This window comes from Jaculus jaculus, chromosome 6, assembly GCF_020740685.1.
Source record: "Jaculus jaculus isolate mJacJac1 chromosome 6, mJacJac1.mat.Y.cur, whole genome shotgun sequence".
NCBI classification, from domain to species: Eukaryota; Metazoa; Chordata; class Mammalia; order Rodentia; family Dipodidae; genus Jaculus; species Jaculus jaculus.
In genome coordinates, this window is record NC_059107.1 from 30,853,740 (window position 1) to 30,871,911 (window position 18,172).

Sequence of the window (18,172 nt, forward strand, 5' to 3'; positions counted from 1 at the left end):
TGGCACCACAAAGTGACAAGGTTTATTGGAGTTACTTGTGTCTAACTTGGAATCCTCATATATTTCTTTGTATCCCCCCAATAAAGCTGCTGAACCCCAACTGCTTTGGTATTTATACCAGGTGTTGCAGTCAGGTTCACATTGCTGGCAGAAATCACCTGACCAAGAGCAGCTTTTGGGGGGGGGTAGTTTTATTTTGGCTTACCGGCTCGAGGGGAAGCTCCATAATGGCAGGGGAAAATGATGGCATGAGCAGAGGGTGGACATCACCCCCTGGCCAACATAAGGTGGACAATAGCAACAGGAGAATGTGCCAAACACTGGCAAGAGGAAGCTGGCTATAACACCCGTAAACCCACTCCCAACAATACACTGCCTCCAGGAGGCATTAATTCCCAAAGCTCTATCAGCTGGGAGCCTAGCATTCAGAACATGTAAGTTTATGAGGGACACCTGAATCAAACTGCCACAGCAGGTGTCTCATTGACTTGCTTACTGAGAGTCTGTTGCCACCGTGTATTCTATTTTTCTCTTTTCTAAATTGGTACCCAAGTCTTATTGACCGCTCTCAGTCTAAGGACTTCTCTCAGCTGCAGTACCTTTTGTCAGTTTATCTAGTGCTTAACATTTACTGTTTTTTCTTAAGGACTTCTTTCCCATTTTGGACCCGCTGTCTTTGTTTTTATTTCTCTAAAAGAATCTATATGTAGCACTCATATTTCACAAATGTTAAGCAACTCACATTGACCTTCTGTGACATATGTAAGTACTCTACTTTTATCCTAATTTTTCTTTTTAAAAATTTTTTTATTTATACATTTATTTGGGAGAGAGAGACAGACAGAGAAAAAGAGGCAGATAGACAGAGAGAGAGAGAGAGATTGAGTATGGACATGCCAGGGCTATTGCAAATGAACTTCAGACACATGTGCCACTTTATGCATCTTGTTTTGCATGGGTCCTAGAGAATCAAACCAATGCCATTAGGCCCTACTGAAAGAGGTGTGTCATTGGGGAGAGGGATGGATCTCGAGTCCAGCCCTAAGGAGATATTCGGAGATAGCTTCTGTTTGCTATTGCTGGCTATTCTCTCTCTGCTATGGACATGTGATGAAGTAAGCCAGCTACTGCCATGATGAAGCTTCCCCCAGCATCTGTGAGCCTGAAATAAACCTCCTCCCATAAGGTAACTGCAACAAGGGGGCAGGAAGAATGTAAGAGCCACAATGTGGGAAAGAGTATTTGGGGGCAATGTCCTCCAGTCATGAACTGGCCGGTGCTCCTATAGCCTCACAGTGAAAGTCATTACCTCACAAGATGTCCCCTCGGCATTTTGACATAGAGAACGGAGGAGGACAACAAAGGATGAGACTCCAAGACAGGAGAAAGACTACTTGGAAAGAGGGGGGAGCTTAGTGTCAAAGGGATGGAGGAGGGTGGCAAAAGAGGGTAATGGAATGAGTCATCTGAGCAAATTGCATACGTTCATGTTCCACAATTCTCAGTTTAAAGAAAGAAAGGAAACAGGTTCCGAGAGGACCTGGGTGAGACTTCTCACTCCGCCAGAGTAGTGTATACGCTGGAACCTGTCCTCCAGTGGTTGAAGATAATTTAATGATTTCATTGTGAAAACAGATTTGTCTAGAAATACTTATTAATCTGGATAGCAGAAATTAAGTTAAAAGAAAGTGACATGATAGGAGATGCTGGACGCATAGAACGCAGAGACCAAGAGTAGCTTCAAGCGGGGCTGGGCTCTCATGCTCAAAGGTCACCGGGAATCTGCCTCTCATCATCTTTCAGCTTGGATTCATTCCTGCTCTGTTGATTTCATTCTCACATTCTTCCCGCACGGACGCCTGCAGGTCCAAACTCACAGCTTACTCAAGATCACACCTAGCCCAAGCTCACATCAGACCCAGTGGGAAAGTGAGTACCTTTCCTCCCATTCCAACAAAATGTCTCAGGTTTAAGTCTCACCGACTGAACTGGGACTGAACCAATTGTCAGGAACCCAGTGCAAAAGCCAGAAGAGAAGACGAAGAGACCAGGTTCACATTACTGACATGAGCAAAAGGTGGGTGAAGAAGAATCTAGGTTCTGTTGTCAGGAGAAGGACACGATGGACAGGTGACAATGACAGGTGTCACAATGAGCACTTAGCAGGGTGTTATAGACAGCTCCACATTGCTGGGATGAACACCCAAACCAGGCACAGCTTAGGGGAGGAAGGGGTTTATTTCAGGCTTACAGATACACGGGGTGGGGGCGGGGGTATTTCCATTGGTGGCGGAAGAAGCTGCTTATATGCATCCAAGCAGAGAGAAACAATCAAACAGCCTGTGAACAGTGCAAGCAGCAAGCACCAATGGGCAGCAAGCAGCCAAGACCCCCAATAGAGCTCAGACCTCTCTGCATACCTTTGGGCTAGAAATCAGATCTACCTCCAAACACATCTTAGGGCTAGACACCAAGATTGGCCTCCAGCCAGGTGGCTGGAGACACACATTACAAGCTTTAATAAAGCATCTAAGTCTATGAGGGGTCATACATTCAAACTACCACACTGGGTGATAGATACCCACCTAATGTGTGCTTTCCTAGAGCCCAGGACGAACAGCAGTTAACATCTCCAAGTGTTCTGGCTCAGGGTGGTGGGGGGAGGGGATTGGGCCATTGGACTATGAATGGGCTTGACGACTAAACCTTACTAGCATCTTTGCACATGTATGATAGAATCTACACAGGGTGGGAATTCCTCTGGGATTGGCATTAATAAAGAAGGGAAGTGCTGTGTGCCCTAGACTTACTACAGTTCAGTATGCATGTCAAAATGCCTTGGTGTTGCAGTCACCTTCTCATTGCTGGCACAAAACACCCAGCCAAAGGCAGGTCGTGGAAGGAAAGGGTTTATCTTTGGCTTATAGACTTGAGGGGAAGCTCCAGGACAGCAGGGTAAAGGATGGCATGAGCATGGACATCACCTCTGCCACAGCACAGGGCAAAGAGCAGCAGGAGAGTAAGCCAAGCTAATGTTGGCAAGCTACAGCTAAAAATCCCCAGTGTCCACCCCCAGTAACACACTTCCTCCAGCAAGGGTCCACCTCCCAAATTGCCATCAGCTGGGGACCAAGTACTCAGAACACATGAGTTTATGGGAGATGTCTAATCCAAACCACCACATTCCACCCTGGACTCCATAAAATGATGACTATCCATGATGTAAAAATGTAATGTATTAAGTCCAGTTTTTTAAAATTTTTTATTGACAACTTGTGTACTTATAGACAATAAACAATGATAATTCCCTCTCCCACTTTCCCCTTCACAACTCCATTCTCCATCATATGTCCTCCCTCTCTCCATTAGGCTGTCTTTTTTTTTTTTTGATGTCATCATCTTTTTCTCCTATTATGAGGGTCTTGTGAAGGTATTGCTAGGCACTGCGAGGTCGTGGATATCGAGGCCAATTTCTGTCTGGACAGTTGCATTTTCAGGAATGGTACCCTTCCTTTGGCTCTTACATTCTTTCCATCACCTCTTCCACAATGGACCCTGAGCCTTAGAGGGTGAGATAGAGATGTTTCAGTGCTGAGCACTCCTCCATCACTTCTCAGCTCTATGGTGCCTTTTGGATCATCCCAGTGGTCACTGCCATCTAAAAAAAGAAGATTCTCTAACAAAAACTGAGAGTAGCATTAATATATGAATATGAACATTAAATATAGTGCTTTTAGGGCAGTTTGGTGACAATAATATATTCATTTAGCCAGACCAGAGCAGGCTTTATACCCCTAAGGCTCATGACCTCCCCTGCCATAGGCTTTTGATTAGGTTGTCAGTACCAGGCATGTGTTACCTCCCATAGAGCAGTCTTCCAGTCCAATTAGAAAGCAGTTGGTTACCTCCAGTGTAGACATGCCACTATTGCATCTGTGCAGTCATTTGGCCTGTCTTGCCAAACTTGAAGCTCCCAGTGTCCACTGTTTTCACCACTGATGACTTCTGTCTCTCACAGGGCTTCATACAGTGCAGTTTTTTCCAGCTTTCGGTTGGCTGGTCTATAGGGAGAAGGTTTACAGCTCAGTATCAGCTTGATTTCTCAGTGATCTTGCCACCCAGACATGTGAAGTCTTCAGCAATAGGGTCTTACCATATGTTACTTGTGGGAAACTAAGGACCTTGGCAATAGCCTATAATATTTTAGAGGCAACAGGGACCTCCCTAGTCAAAAACTCACTGGAAGGTATCCAACCACTGGCACTGAAATTTTTCTAGTAGCAATCTATGGCTTCTGGATGTGCCATTATCCAAAAAAGTAGACTTTCATTTGTCTTATTCAGAATATCTTGAATTTTGATTGACCCTCCCCCTACCCTTCTCTTAATCAGTCTCTTCCCCTGGCCTCACTTAGGACATTCCACTCCCTGTAATCTGTTCTTCTACTTACATATATACAATATCATCCCTTAAAGTCCTTCCCTCTCCTCCCTCAGTAATAGCCCTTTTATAGCTTGCTGGCCTCTGCTATTGATTTTTTGGTTCCAGCTCACATGCAAGTCTAAAATTTTGTAGCTAGGATCCACATAAGAGAGAGAACATGTGACATTTGGCTTTCTGGGCCTGGGTTACCTCACATAGTATAATCCTTTCCATATCCATCCATTTCCCTGCAAATTTCATAATTTCATTTTTCTTTACCACTGAATAGAACTGCACTGTGTAAATGTACCACACCTTTATTATCCATTCACCTGCTGAGGGACATCTAGGCTGGTTCCATTTCCTAGGTATTGTGAATAGAGCAGCAATAAACGTCATTGTGCAAGTATCTCTATGGTAGTGAGAAGAGTCATTAGGATATATGCCTAGGAGTGCTATAGCTGGATTATATGGTAAATCTATTTTTAGCTATCTCAAGAATCTCCACACTAATTTCCACAATGGCTGTACCAGACTACATTCCCACCATATCCCTGCCAACATTTGTTTTCTTGATAATAGCCATTCTTACAGGAATGAGATGGAATCTCAAAGTAGTTTTAATTTGCATTTTTCTGATGGCTATGGATGTAGAACACTTATGTAGATGCTTATATACCATTTGTATTTCTTACATTGAGAACTCTCTATTTAGTTACATAACCCATTTTTTGAATTGGGTTGTTTAATTTCTTATTGTTTTATTTTTTAACTTCTTTGTATATTCTAGATATTAATCCTCTGTCAGATATATAGCTGACAAAGATTTTCTCCCAGTCTGTAAGTTGTCTCTTTGCCCTATTCACAGTGTCCTTTGCTGTACAAAAGCTTTGTAATTTCGTGAGATCCCAGTAGTTGATTAATAGTTTTATTTCCTGAGCAATTGGGGTTATATTCAGAAAGTTATTGCCTATGCCAATATGTTGAAGGGTCCCCCTACCTTTTCCTCTATCAGTTTCATTGTTTCAGGTCTGATATTAAGGTCCCTGATCCATTTGAACTTGATTATTGTGCATGGAGAAAGCTTTAAAAGTCTCCATAGTTTTGTTGTTGTTGTTTTTTTTTTTTTTCCTTTCAATCCTAATACTGCTCAAACATCCTGATAGTCCAAAGTCTCTTACCTGCAGGCTGTAAAACCAAAAAAACATAATGGCACAGAATAAACATTCACACTGCAAAGGAAGGCACTGGGCATAGCAAGGAAAGATTGAACCAATGCAAAATATAAAACAAGCAGGGCAAACAAATCCTGTGGCTTCAAGCCTGACATCTCTAACCAGTGGCAAAGTCTATGGGTTTCCAATTCTGTCCCTCCAGCTGAGCTGCTCACAGCCCATGGAATAATCTAACCCAAGCTGACAGCTCTCCTTGGCAGCAGTCCCATAGCCCTGATTGGAGTCTCCACTGCAAACGGTGGTTCAGCTTCATGGCTCCATCAGGCCTCCACACAAGAACTTCCAACAAACTCTTTCACAATGCCTATGGATATTTGCAAAAAATAAAAATAAAACCACATTTCTGGTCCAATGACCCTCTCTATCTTGCACTTGTTATACTCTATAGTACCAGGTGGGCTATCAACTTGTTAGTCCAGAGGAATATAAAGCCAACTTTGAAGAGCAGGACACTCCTTCAGCATTTCAGCCCCTCTCTTTCAAAAAGAGTCTGTATTCTTTCTGCTGTCCCAATGCAAGACAGTTGGCCCTATCTCAGTGGTTATAAATCCCTCAAATAACTACAGATGAACAGGTGCTGTCTCCAGCCTGAAACTTTCATTTCTTTCTGTGCCATAGCCTTCTGCACACACCAGTCCATTTCTATGCAACACAAACCTGCACAATGTTTCAGGCTATGGGAAGAGGAAGTAAGCCTCTAGCCTCCAGCCCAATCTAGACAAAGCTCTTTCCTCCCCTCATAAGCCAAACCTATACAGTCCTTAGTTCTTTCTACACTTAGGCCTTTCAACTCCGACAAGAATAATCCATCAAACTGTCTTTAGCACTGCAAGGTTAGGCCAAGGTTTCAAATCCTTCCACATTCCTTCTGAAAATTAGTTCCAAAAGGCCTAAAGCCACACAGTCAGGTTTCTATCAGTAACAACCCCACTACCTGGGACCATTTTCTGTTATAGTTACCTTTTGGTTACTGGGACAAATCTCTTGACCAAAAGCAGCTGATAGGAGGAAAGATGTTTATTTTAGTTTACAGTCTTGAGGGGAAGCTCCATGATGCCAGGGGAAAGCATGGCATGATCAGAGGCTGGACATCCTCTCTACCACAGCAGGTGGACAATAGCAGCATGATAGTGACCTGAACACTGGCAAGAAGGAACTGGCTGTAACACCCATAAGACCACTCTCAATAACACACCTCCTCTAGCAAGGCTCCACTTCCCAAATTTCCATCAGCTGGGAACAAAGCATTTAGAACATGTAAATTTATGGGAGACACCTAATTCAAACCACCACATGTAACTAACCTTTTATTAAAAAAAAAAAAAATAGAAGGCATGAAATTCCATGTGGTACAGAAGAAAGTAATGAAAAGAGTGAAAAAGGCAAATTGAAACAAAATTTAAAAAAAGATAGGTGGAGAAATTTAGGAAAGGTGGGAAAAATATAAAAAAGATAGGGGCTGGAGCTATGGCATAGTGATTAAGGCATTTGCCTGTGAAAACTAAGGACCCAGGTTTGATTGTCTGGTGCCCATGGAAGCCAGATACACAAGGTAACACTTGCATCTGGAGTTTGTTTGCAGTGGCTAGAGGCCCTAGCATGCCCATTCTCTCCCTCCCCCACGTCTGTGTGTGTGTGCATGTGTGTATGTGTATGCATGCATCCCTCTATCTCTGTCAAATAAATGAACGAATACTTTTTAAAAGATGGAAGAAACAAATGGAAATGTATTGCTAACTTCATTGTCTGTAAATATAATAATTTAAGCAGTTAAGAAATATGAAGAGCAGGGCATGGCGGTACACTTCTATAATACCAGAAGTTGGGAGGCTGAATCAGGAAGGACCTACCTGCCCCACATAGGCAGAGCCTGTCTCAAAGAAAAGGAATGGTGCTGGGGAGATGGCTCATTGAATAAAGTGCTTGTCACATATAAGCCAGGCGTGGTGGCGCATGCCTTTAATCCCTGCACTTGGGAGGCAGAGGTAGGAGGATCGCCGTGAGTTCAAGGCCACCCTGAGACTTCATAGTGAATTCCAGGTCAGCCTGTGCTAGAGTGAGACCCTACCTTGAAAAAAAAAAAAAAGCCAGAAATCCAAGCATGGTAGCGCACGCCTTTAATCCCAGCATTCTGAAGGCAGAGATAGGAGTATTGCTGTGAGTTCAAGTCCACCCTGAGACTACAGAGTGAATTCTAGGTCAGCCTGGGCTAGAGTGAGACCCTACCTTGGAAAAAAAAAATAATAAAGCAGAAAGCACTTGAGGGAAACACCTGATTGTCAGTCTCTGGCCCCCACACATATGTACGCACACACCTGCTTGCACAATGTGCACGAATAGAAACAATGATTCCTTTCACAGGTTTAAGGAAACTAGATGTTGGGGAAGATGTAATAGCTGCCCTGCTGATAGGAACACAATTGGTGCAGCATCAAATTGGAAGGCAATTTGGCCAAAGCTACATACATCCACACTCATGACTCAGCAATACAATTCCCAGAATTGACCCTTATGAAGCTCTTAAAGGTATGTACCAGAAATAGGTTCAGGATATCTTGAGCAGCAATTTTTGTTGTAATGGTAAAAACTTCAGAACAACTCTGATTACATAAATAAGTAAATAGATAAATTAATCTACATTCACATAATGGATTACTTTTTTAAAAAAAGTATTTAGGCTGCAGAGATGGCTTAGCAGTTAAGGCACTTGCCTACTAAGCCAAAGAACTCAGGTCCGATTCCCCAGGACCCACGTAAGCCAGGTGCACAAGGTGGCACATGCATCTGGAGTTCATTCGCAATGGCTAGAGACCCTGGTACCCCCATTCTCTCTTTCTCGTTTCCTCTCTCTCGCTCTCCATCTGCCTCTGTCTCTATCTCAAATAAATAAAAAAATATTTTTTTAATTATTTAAGCCAAGTATAGTGGTACATGCCTTTAATCCCAGTACTTAGGAGGCAGAGGTAGGAGGATTACTATGAGTTCAAGGCTAGCCTAAAACTGCAGAGTGAGTTCAGGTCAGCCTGGGCTAGAGAGATACTACCTGGAAAAATATATATATATTTATTTGCAAGGAGAAAGAGAGAGTGTGTGCCAGGGCCTCTTGCCAGTGCAAATGAACTGCAGAAACATGTACAAGTTTGTTCATTTGGCTTTACCTGGGCTGTCAGGTTTTGCAAGTAAGTGCCTTTAACCACTGAGCAATCTCCCTGGTTCAGCAGTAGCAGCACTTTATTTTATTTTATTGTTTTGGAAATGGATTACTTCACAGCAGAGAAAGCAGGCTACATATTCATTAATCAAGATGGTTTAGTCTAACAGAACATAAAGTCAACTTTAGGGAAAAAAACTCATAAAATGTGATCACACTGATTATAAATACATAAATCTATAAAATACAGGCAGAATACAATGTATTGAGTAGGAAAACAGAAATATTTGCTAAAACAAGCCATGTACTGGTGAAGTTTAGTTTCTCAATCAGAGCGGTGATTACCCCGGTATTTTTTTAATGCACGTTAAAACAAGATATATTTGCTTGAAATAAAAGGGGGTATTACCTGAGGTGGTAACTTAGCCCCTTAGAGGACTGAAGTTTGTTATTTCCCAGCCTCAAGGTAGCTTTTCATTGGAAATTTCCCTAAATTTCAGTTAGAGATTTTTTTTTTTTTTTCAGAACCATCTGGAATGTTATTCCAAGGGCAGATACCTGCCAGCCTTCTTGGTCAAATATGTACACTGCTCACATGGGGAAGGGTGTTGGGAGCCTCTGAAATGCTAGATACATGACCTTGAGGTCCAGATGAAGGTGGGGTGTGCTGAGAAGCAGGGCAATCAGCTCGCAGGGATGGCTGCGGCCACTTCAGAGCTCCGCAGCGGCTCGGCTGGAATGTGCCCAGCACTGAAGGAAGCTGGGGATTAGTTGTGTCCTTGTCCACAAAGCCTTGAAAAGGCAGACTGTAGAAAAGCCTTGTGTGCTTCCCTCTCTCCCTGGGGAAGATAGAGCAGTGAGCTGGGCTTCCTGTAGCCTCTGCTCACAGCTGTTTTGAACGCAAGGCAGCATAACTTTTATGCAGTCTCTCCTGACCTTCCTCGGAGCATGCAAGACATGCTGTAGATACCCAGGAATCATTTCGTTGAGATTCTAAACATGAGCTAAGGGTGGGGCACAATGGTAAAGTGTTCGCCTAGTATGCACCAGGCAGCCCTGGCATTGAAAAAAAAGAAAAGAAAAAGACTCAGAAATAGCAAACATTATTTGAGCTCCTATGCTATTATGTAAGGCATACATTTATGTGTATTTATTCTGCTGAAGTCTTTTCAGAGTTGGAGGGTGGCTATGTGTAGCTCTGCTTGAGATTCAGAGGCACCAAGTAGTCTGACCAAGGACACATAGCACGTTGGAAGCAGAGTTGGGATTTGAAAGCAAGGCTCCTGAGTGCCCCTCTTTGTTGGTTGAAGGAAGAAATCTCTGCCCATGGGCTGCTCTGGGCAGCAAAGAAAGGCCTCCGGGCACACCCCACACCATCCTTCCCAGGGGCCAAGTTCAGGAGAAGCAGAGATGCTCATCTTCGGCTCCATGCACTGTGTTCAGAGGCGGCCCCAGTCCTGACCTATGTTTGTGTCTCCACAGGAAGCCTGCACGGTCCTGCACCAGGTGCTCCGGCAACCTCCTGAGCTGTTGCAAGAGCCTGTGGGGGCTTCAGTTCCTCCAGCAAAGCCCTTCAGGGGAGCAGTCAGGAGAGCCACTCTCGGAGGAAAACGTGAGAACGCCATCAGAGGAAACAGTGAGGGCCTGTGAGGCTGTGTAGATCCTGCCTTGGGACGCTAAAGATACTGCTCCTGGTCCCCTGGATTTCACTCCAGAAGCCCCTTGGAACCCAGGTCCTACAGCCACTAAGAAAAAATCTTAGCCTGAGCTTGGGGGTTCTCTGAACACACACCCGGGTTCTGTGGGCCACCCACACAGGGCAGACCAGCCTGTTCTGTATGTGCTCAACATTCCAGACAAGTGTTCGGGCCACCTTTGGGCTGAATTCCCTGGGTTCAAAGCTCACGTTGGTGCTGGCCCTAGGATTCATGAGCAGAGACAGTGGGACAAACCGATATATGCACACGTGTGCATGGATGTGCAGTTATAGGGACATGCATATCCTCTGAAGATACTGTTATAAAGCACTGGCTTTTTACTCCCTCGTGAGAGCTACAGAATGAAGTCCCGGAATGGGAAGAAAAGAGAAGGGAAGGGAAGGGAATTGCCTTTCATGAACACCCCTACTATACCATGATCTATATAACATGTGCAGAGGGGTAAGCATCTCCCTCCCAACTTTGTAGAGATGGAAACTGAGCTCAGAGAAGTATGGAACCCAACTAAGGCCACCCAGCTAGAAAGCATGTCTTGCAAGGCATTAAAAAAAAAAAAAAGCTGGGGAGGTGGAGACAAGTGGATCTCCAGGAATGACTGGTTAACCATTCTAGCCTACTTAGCAAGTTCCAGGCCAGTGAGCGACCCCATTTCAAAGAGGTTGATGTAGGACTGGGCGTGGTGGTACACGCCTTTAATCCTGGCCCTCAGGAGACAGAGGCAGGAGGATTACTGTGAGTTCAAGGCCAGCTTGGGTTAGAGCGAGACTCTACCTCAGAAAAACAAAACATGTAACTTGAGGAATGACACCCAAGGTTATCTTCTGGCTTTTACATACACATACACACATGTGCACATGCACACACAATAATAAAATGTTGGGTGGGAGGAAGGATGGATGAATGGGTGCATGGATGGATGGAAGGAGGGGTGGATGGAGGGGAAGATGGAACTCACACCTGTAATCTTGAAACCACAGCACATTGCCACGCAGAAGAAAGTCAAGATAGTTCTCTGACTCTGCCTACCCTCCTCTAGCAATTCAGACCTCCCGAGAGCCTTTCATGCTAAGACATAGCCCTTCGCTGGTGTTTGTCATCAACAAGAAGTGGTGGTCTGCAGATTTGTTGGGGAGAGTGTACCTGTTGGACCCCAGAGAAAGGCAGATGGGGTTGGGGAAATGCACAAGTTACAAATGGGGGGCCGGGTCCGCTCCCTCTGCTGGCTGCGTAATCCTTAAGCACCTCACCTGACCCCTCTGAGTTCTCTTTGCTCCTCTCTGTGAGTAAGCTCCCCTTTCCTATTTATAGACTTTCTGAAGAGACCCAAGATAATGGTGTTGGTGTAAGTCCCAGAGAGATGAGGGTCTCTTCCAGAGGTCCGCTCATTGTATCTCTCTTTCTCAACCACTGCCCCTCCTTGGCACCCATTGTTCCCTTAGCTTCCAGGACCCTCTCCTGTCCTCTACTTCCCCTTCAACTTTTCTTTCTTTCTTTTTTTAATTTTTGAGAGACAGAGAGAGAGAGAATGGGCACACCAGGACCTTTCAGCTGCTGTGAACAAACTCCAGATTCGTGCGCCCCCTTGTGTGCATGGGCGACATTGCACACCTGGGTCACTGTGCATCTGGCTACATAGGTCCGGTAGATTCCAACAAGCGTTCTTGGGCTTGGCAAGCTAGCGCCTTAACTGCTAAGCCATCTCTCCAGCCCCACCCTCAACTTTTCAATTCTCTTTGAAAAGCTTATCCTCTCTATAGCCCAGGGCTCAGTCCTGAGCTTTCTCTTCTGTAATAGCACTTTCTCTAGGACCCCATCTGCTTCCATGACTTCAGCTATGAGACACACGGATTACTTATAGGTTAATAACTACAGGCAAGGTTTCAAGGGGTGGCAGGCCCAACCACCACTACTTCACCTCCGCCTGGATATTTCAAAGGTACCTCATCTTAACATGTCCACACATACATGCTCCAAACATCTCCTTACCTGTTCCTCTCCTAGGGTCTCCCTTCTCAGGCAAAATTTGCTCCACCCTTGGCTTCAAAAGCAGAAGGTCAAGCAGGCATGATGGTGCACACCTTTAACCTCAGTACTCAGGAGGCAGAGATAGGAGGATTGCTATGAGTTTTAAGCCAGTCTGAGACTGCATAGTGAATCCCCCATCACTTCATAGTGAATTCCTGGGCTATAGCGAGACCCTACCTTAAAAAAAAAAAAGAAAAGGAAAGGAACATAAGGTCAACCTCCGTCCCTCCCTTTGCCTTGCTTGTCTACCCTCTAAGAGATTTGTCTAACCTGTGGCCTGTGGGCTACATGTGACTGAGGATAGCGATGAATGTAGCCCAATATAAAATCATATACTTAGGGCTGGAGAGATGGCTTAGCGGTTAAGCACTTGCCTATGAAGCCTAAGGACCCCGGTTCGAGGCTCGATTCCCCAGGACCCATGTTAGCCAGATGCACAGGGGGTACACACGTCTGGTGTTCGTTTGCAGTGGCTGGAAGCTCTGGTGCGCCCATTCTCTCTCTCTCTCTCTCTCTCTCTCTCTCTCTCTCTCTCTCTCTCTATCTATCATCTATGCCTCCTTCTCTCTCATAATGTATGTCAAAATTGTGTATATGATTTTTGAATTTTTTCGTTGTTTATTTTTATTTATTTATTTGAGAGCAACAGACAGAGAGAAGGAGGCAGATAGATAGATAGATAGATAGATAGATAGATAGAGAATAGACTCACCAGGACCTCCAGCTGCTGCAAACAAACTCCAGATGCATGTGCCACCTTGTACATCAGGCTTACATGAGTACTGGGGAATTGAACGTAGGTCCTTTGGATTTGCAGGCAAGCACCTTAGCTTCTAGGCCATCTCTCCAGCCCACTGGGGCATTTGTTTTGTAACCTGATTGCGTGGTTTTTGAGTGTGAAGTTTGTAGAGGATAGTGTCGTGTCCTATCAAAAGGGTGGGCAGCGCTGCTATAGCCTCTGCCCATATACCCACCATCCAGCTGATTCATTCTCCCTACCCTAATATCAGCTTGATCCAATGCCATGGTCTCCATCAGGACAAGTGGAACAAATTCCTGTGCCTCTTCTGCACATCCTCCAGTCAGCTCCCCACCCAGCAGTTACAGTGTACTATGCACAAGGCATCAGGCACCTAGTCTAAAACCATCTTGAGAATGGTCTGCAGGCCCTCCACCATTAGAGCCTACATGACCCTCGAGCCTCCCCTCGCACCATCCTCCCCTTGTCCATACCCCAGCTCTGTTTGCTTTTTTTTTTCATTGTTTTTATCTCACTCTGCTACTTCCAGCAACCAGGGTGTGCATAGTGTTATTTCCACGATGAAACAAATACCATTGTCCCTTTGACTCCATGAGATCTCAGCTAAAATATCACTTATTTGAGAAAGTCTTCCTTGTCCCTCCTAATTATCCTACGTCAGGCCCCTGCTATTGACACCTTAAGCCATTGTCACAGTTGTAATGCTGCAGTCACTCGTGTGACATGCCCACTAGGGGGCGCACGTCTGGAGTGCGATTGCAGTGGCTGAGGCCCTGGTGCACCAAGTCTTTGCTAACTCCTAGAAGAGGGTTCTCTGCCTAGAGAAAAGTTGTCAAGATGATGGGTAGAGAAAGCCTACACTTATTCAACTAACCTATCAATAAACCCGAAGGCATCATTTGGTCTGATGGCCCCAGGGATACTGAGTCTCTTCTGACTTCCCTCTAGAATCCCTGGAATTCCCACTTTGGAAGTTTTCTCAGGAGGTGCTGTAGTTACTTTTGTGTTGCGGGCACACAGAGAACCTGACTACAAGCAGTCTGGGGAAGGAAGGAGTTTATTTTGGCAGCAGAAAGCATGGCATGAGCAGAGGCTGGGCATTACCTCTGCACAGTAGGTTAGAAAACAGCAGCAGGCGAGTGAGCTGAACTGACAAACCACCAAGGTCTATCCCCCAACCCCTAGCAACACACCTCTTCCAGCAAGGCTCCACCTTCCTAACTGCCATCAGCTGGGGACCAAGCATTCAGAACTGATGAGTTTACAGGGGAACCTCTGACTCAAACCACGCAGGAAGCTAAGGTGAGCAGGTGTCTGAGGCATGGCCAACAAACTGGAGGCATGAACCTCCAGTACAATGGACCTTCCTGATTGCAGAGACAGCCAATCCGTGTCCAAGGCCACGGTGCCCTCCTGCCATGGAGAGGGAGAGGAAGAGGGAAAGGGCTCATGCAAGGCTGCCTATATGCTGCCCTTGTCTTTCCGAAGCATCTAATGGTTGCAGAAGTGGGGCACTTGCTGCCTGGAGGAGTAACGCGAGCAGTGGGACTTCAAATCCATGTTCCTTGTTATCATCATGTTCCAATAAAGCTATCAAAACAGACGCTGCCTTGATGTCTTAGCGTTTCACTTCCTTGCAAGGAAATACTCCCAAATCTTATCATACAGTGCCTTGATTTAAAGAAGAAAAGTCATGATAAAATTCTGGGATAAAGGCCAAAAATAAAAGTTTCCCTAAAAAGTAAGGAAGTTTCCCAGTAGCTACATTTCATCTTAGAGGATCACATGGGACGCCATGGAAAGAAAAACCGTCTATCGAGGGGAGTGATGGTAAGGCCCTGTTGTGAAATTCTGGGTGGGCATGCATGTCTGAAGAGATTGCATTCAATCCATCGGATAATCTGATATCTTCATCTAGAGCTGATTTGTGCAAGATCACAATCTGCTACTCACCTGGTGAGCCAAGTGTGTGGTAGATGCTTGGTGTTTATGAAGTAGGGTATTTCCAAAACTGTCAGGGGCAAAAAGGCTCCTATTATATGGGATGAAAAGCCAATCGAGGTAGAATGCTTTTGAGAAGGAAGACATGGAGGTGGCTAGAGTCAAGAACATCATTACATAACCACAGTATCGGCCTGGGCAGAGACTCCCTGGGATGGGGAGGGAGGAGGTTGTAGATTCTGAACGTTGGACCCTCTGGAGGAAACCATTAAGACACACCCTGGTGAATTTTTACAAGAGCCAGAGAAAAGATGGTGAGTAATGAATTCAAAGTTTACAGGAACCGCTCTGCTCCAAACGGCTTCTCATATATATAAGGAGAGAAAAGTTGTGTGAAAGGCTTGCACAGGTGGAGGGAGGAAGCTGAGCCAATATCAGATGTTAAGTAGTTCTTCTTACTTGAACAGCTAACTCCTGGGCTATAGCCACTGGTGTGATGAATGTTGGGACACTTTATGGGCAATCAGTCTGGGAAGTGTAACTTCTGGAACCTGGTTCTGGCAGGCGCATATTCCACCAGTGGGAATTGGATGAGAAGTAAAGACCATTATTGGTAAGCAACCTTCCCCATTCAGATACTGGAAGCACCTCAATCCCACAGTGGACCCCTGTGCAGGCTGGTGGCTTGCAGCTGGCTTAGGAACTGTGCCTCACGCTGAAACCAATGGGAAACCTTTGACAGGTGCTATGCAAGAGGGTGCTGAAATAATATAACTGGAGCATTCAGAGTCCAGCTTGGAAACAAGATTAGGAAACCTGGGAACAGTGGAAAGAACAGGAGGAGGACACAGGACCAGTAGTAACTTTTTTTTTCTTTTGAGACAGGGATTCACAATATTATCCTCCAGGTGAGCCTGGTACACACTCTGTAGCCCAAGCTGAACCTGAGACTCCGGGTCCTCCTGTCATAGCCTCCTCCGTTCTCGGGTAATGGCATGTGCCACCACAGTCAGCTTGATAGTAACAGTATGAGGGTATACTCACATTAAATCTCCAACTGTGTGCTGGGAACCCAAAACACTAGAGCTCATTTGATCCCATTGCCATCTATAGAGATAAACTTGAACCTAAACATTACAAAGGAATTAGGGAAGGAGACATGTAGACGTGGGGGTGAGGGAGCACCCCAAGAGCAGGAGGCAAGTGCAATACACCAAGGGGGAGGATGCGAAGTTTTAAAGGAAAGTCTGAAACACACAGAACTGGCAATGCTTAAACGTGGATTAGGCACATGGTGAATGTTAGGGGCTTGCCTAGTACACTGATCCACAGAACCCATTTAGAACCCCATCTTGGCTGAACTGGATGTAGCAGTTACCTTTTCATGGCTAGGACAAAATACCTCACCAAAAGCAACTCATGGGAGGAAAGGGTTTGTTTCAGCTCACAGTTTCCGGGGGAAGTTTTATAATGGCAGGGAAACATGGCTGAGCAGGAAGCTGGCTCACCTCATCACATAGCAGCAGGAGGAAGCAGCCAGAGTGAGCTAGCTAGTGCACCCCTAGGAGGACTGGGCTGATAAAACATCAAGGCCTGTCCCCCGTGACACACCTCCTCCAGCAAGGCTCCACCTCCCAAAGTCTCCATGAGCTGGAGCTTGAGTTTGAGGCTTAATCCCGAACACATGAGGCGATGGGGGACATTTGACATTCAAACCACCACACTGGATTAGATAGGATGTGCACTTTCACCAATAGCAATGAAGACCTTGCAAAGTACCTGAAAGTTTACATTCACTCAGCCAAGTCCGTGGTCCTCAGGACAAGCTTTTCAGGAACAGTTTCTCATCCTCAAAGGAACAGAAGCTCAGCACATTTACGTGGCTTTTCCCAGAGCATTCAAGCAATAAATGCTCACTGAGGACACATATGTCCCACCCCAGAATCTCAAGTGTTCCAGCAAAGATTTAGCAGCCCTGTCTGATGCCTCCCAGCAGAGCTTATGTCTATCAGCAGCCTCGAGGGATCTATAATTCATTATTTTGGAAGTCATTGCAGATGTCAACACCATGTCCCCAAACCTCCTCACTCAAGGTCCCAGAGCACAGTGTGCTTTTCACGCCCTGTGATGCTTCTGAGTTAGCCGGAGCTCTAGTCTGGCTACGGCAGGGTGCTCACTCCCCGGGGCTCATTAAACCTGGCAGGATTCCCAGAGAAGCAGGGCCTCAAATGACATGCAGTCAGGGTTGTCTGGCTCCCAGATGAACGTGATCACTATTTTCAAGTGACATTTAACAAGCCCTTTCCTGGGCCTAGGCTTGCTCCTCTCCTGGCCATCCCTGTGAGGTGACAGTCAATCCACTGCCCACCAAGTGGAGCCAGGAGAGATAATGACATAACCAATGCCAGCCCAAGTCAGTGGCACAGCTGTTGTCTCAGCTCAAATCTCCAGGTTTTTTTTGTCTTTCTTCTTTTCATTTGAATGGATTTTTTTTTTTTTTTTTTGAGGTAGGGTCTCACTCTAGCCCAGGCTAACCTGGAATTCACTATGTAGTCTCAGGGTGGCCTTGAATTCACAGTGATCCTCCTACTTCTGCCTCCCAAGTGCTGGGGTTAAAGGTGTGCACCACCACGCCCAGCTGAGACCATAAGTGACTATGGAGATACAGTGTCTTCTTACAGAGGGCCGGGGAGATGGCTCAGCAGTTGGAGGCACTTGCTTGCAAAGCTGTCAACCCAGGCAACTCCCCAGCACCCGCGTAAAGCTGGTCCTAAAGTGACACATGCATCTACAAGAGACCCTAGTACACCCACCCACCCACCCACACACACACACACAAAATTAATTACTAGGGTTCATCTGACCAACAGCCCCCACTTGCATCCTTTCTCCCTAACAATTCCCCCACAGAAAACTGTAA

At 45.5% G+C, this 18,172-nt stretch overlaps 1 protein-coding gene across 1 annotated transcript in view; it reads left to right on the forward strand.

Moving 5' to 3' along the window:
- The window catches only part of Hrh2 (histamine receptor H2), a 34,444-nt gene extending 23,160 nt beyond the window's left edge, over positions 1–11,284 (forward strand). The window contains exon 2 of the mRNA XM_004665023.2: positions 10,291–11,284. Within this exon, the coding sequence (XP_004665080.2) occupies positions 10,291–10,468 (178 nt within the window). The 3' untranslated portion in view covers positions 10,469–11,284. The remainder of the gene's footprint in view (positions 1–10,290) is intronic.
- Positions 11,285–18,172: the final 6,888 nt, after the last annotated feature.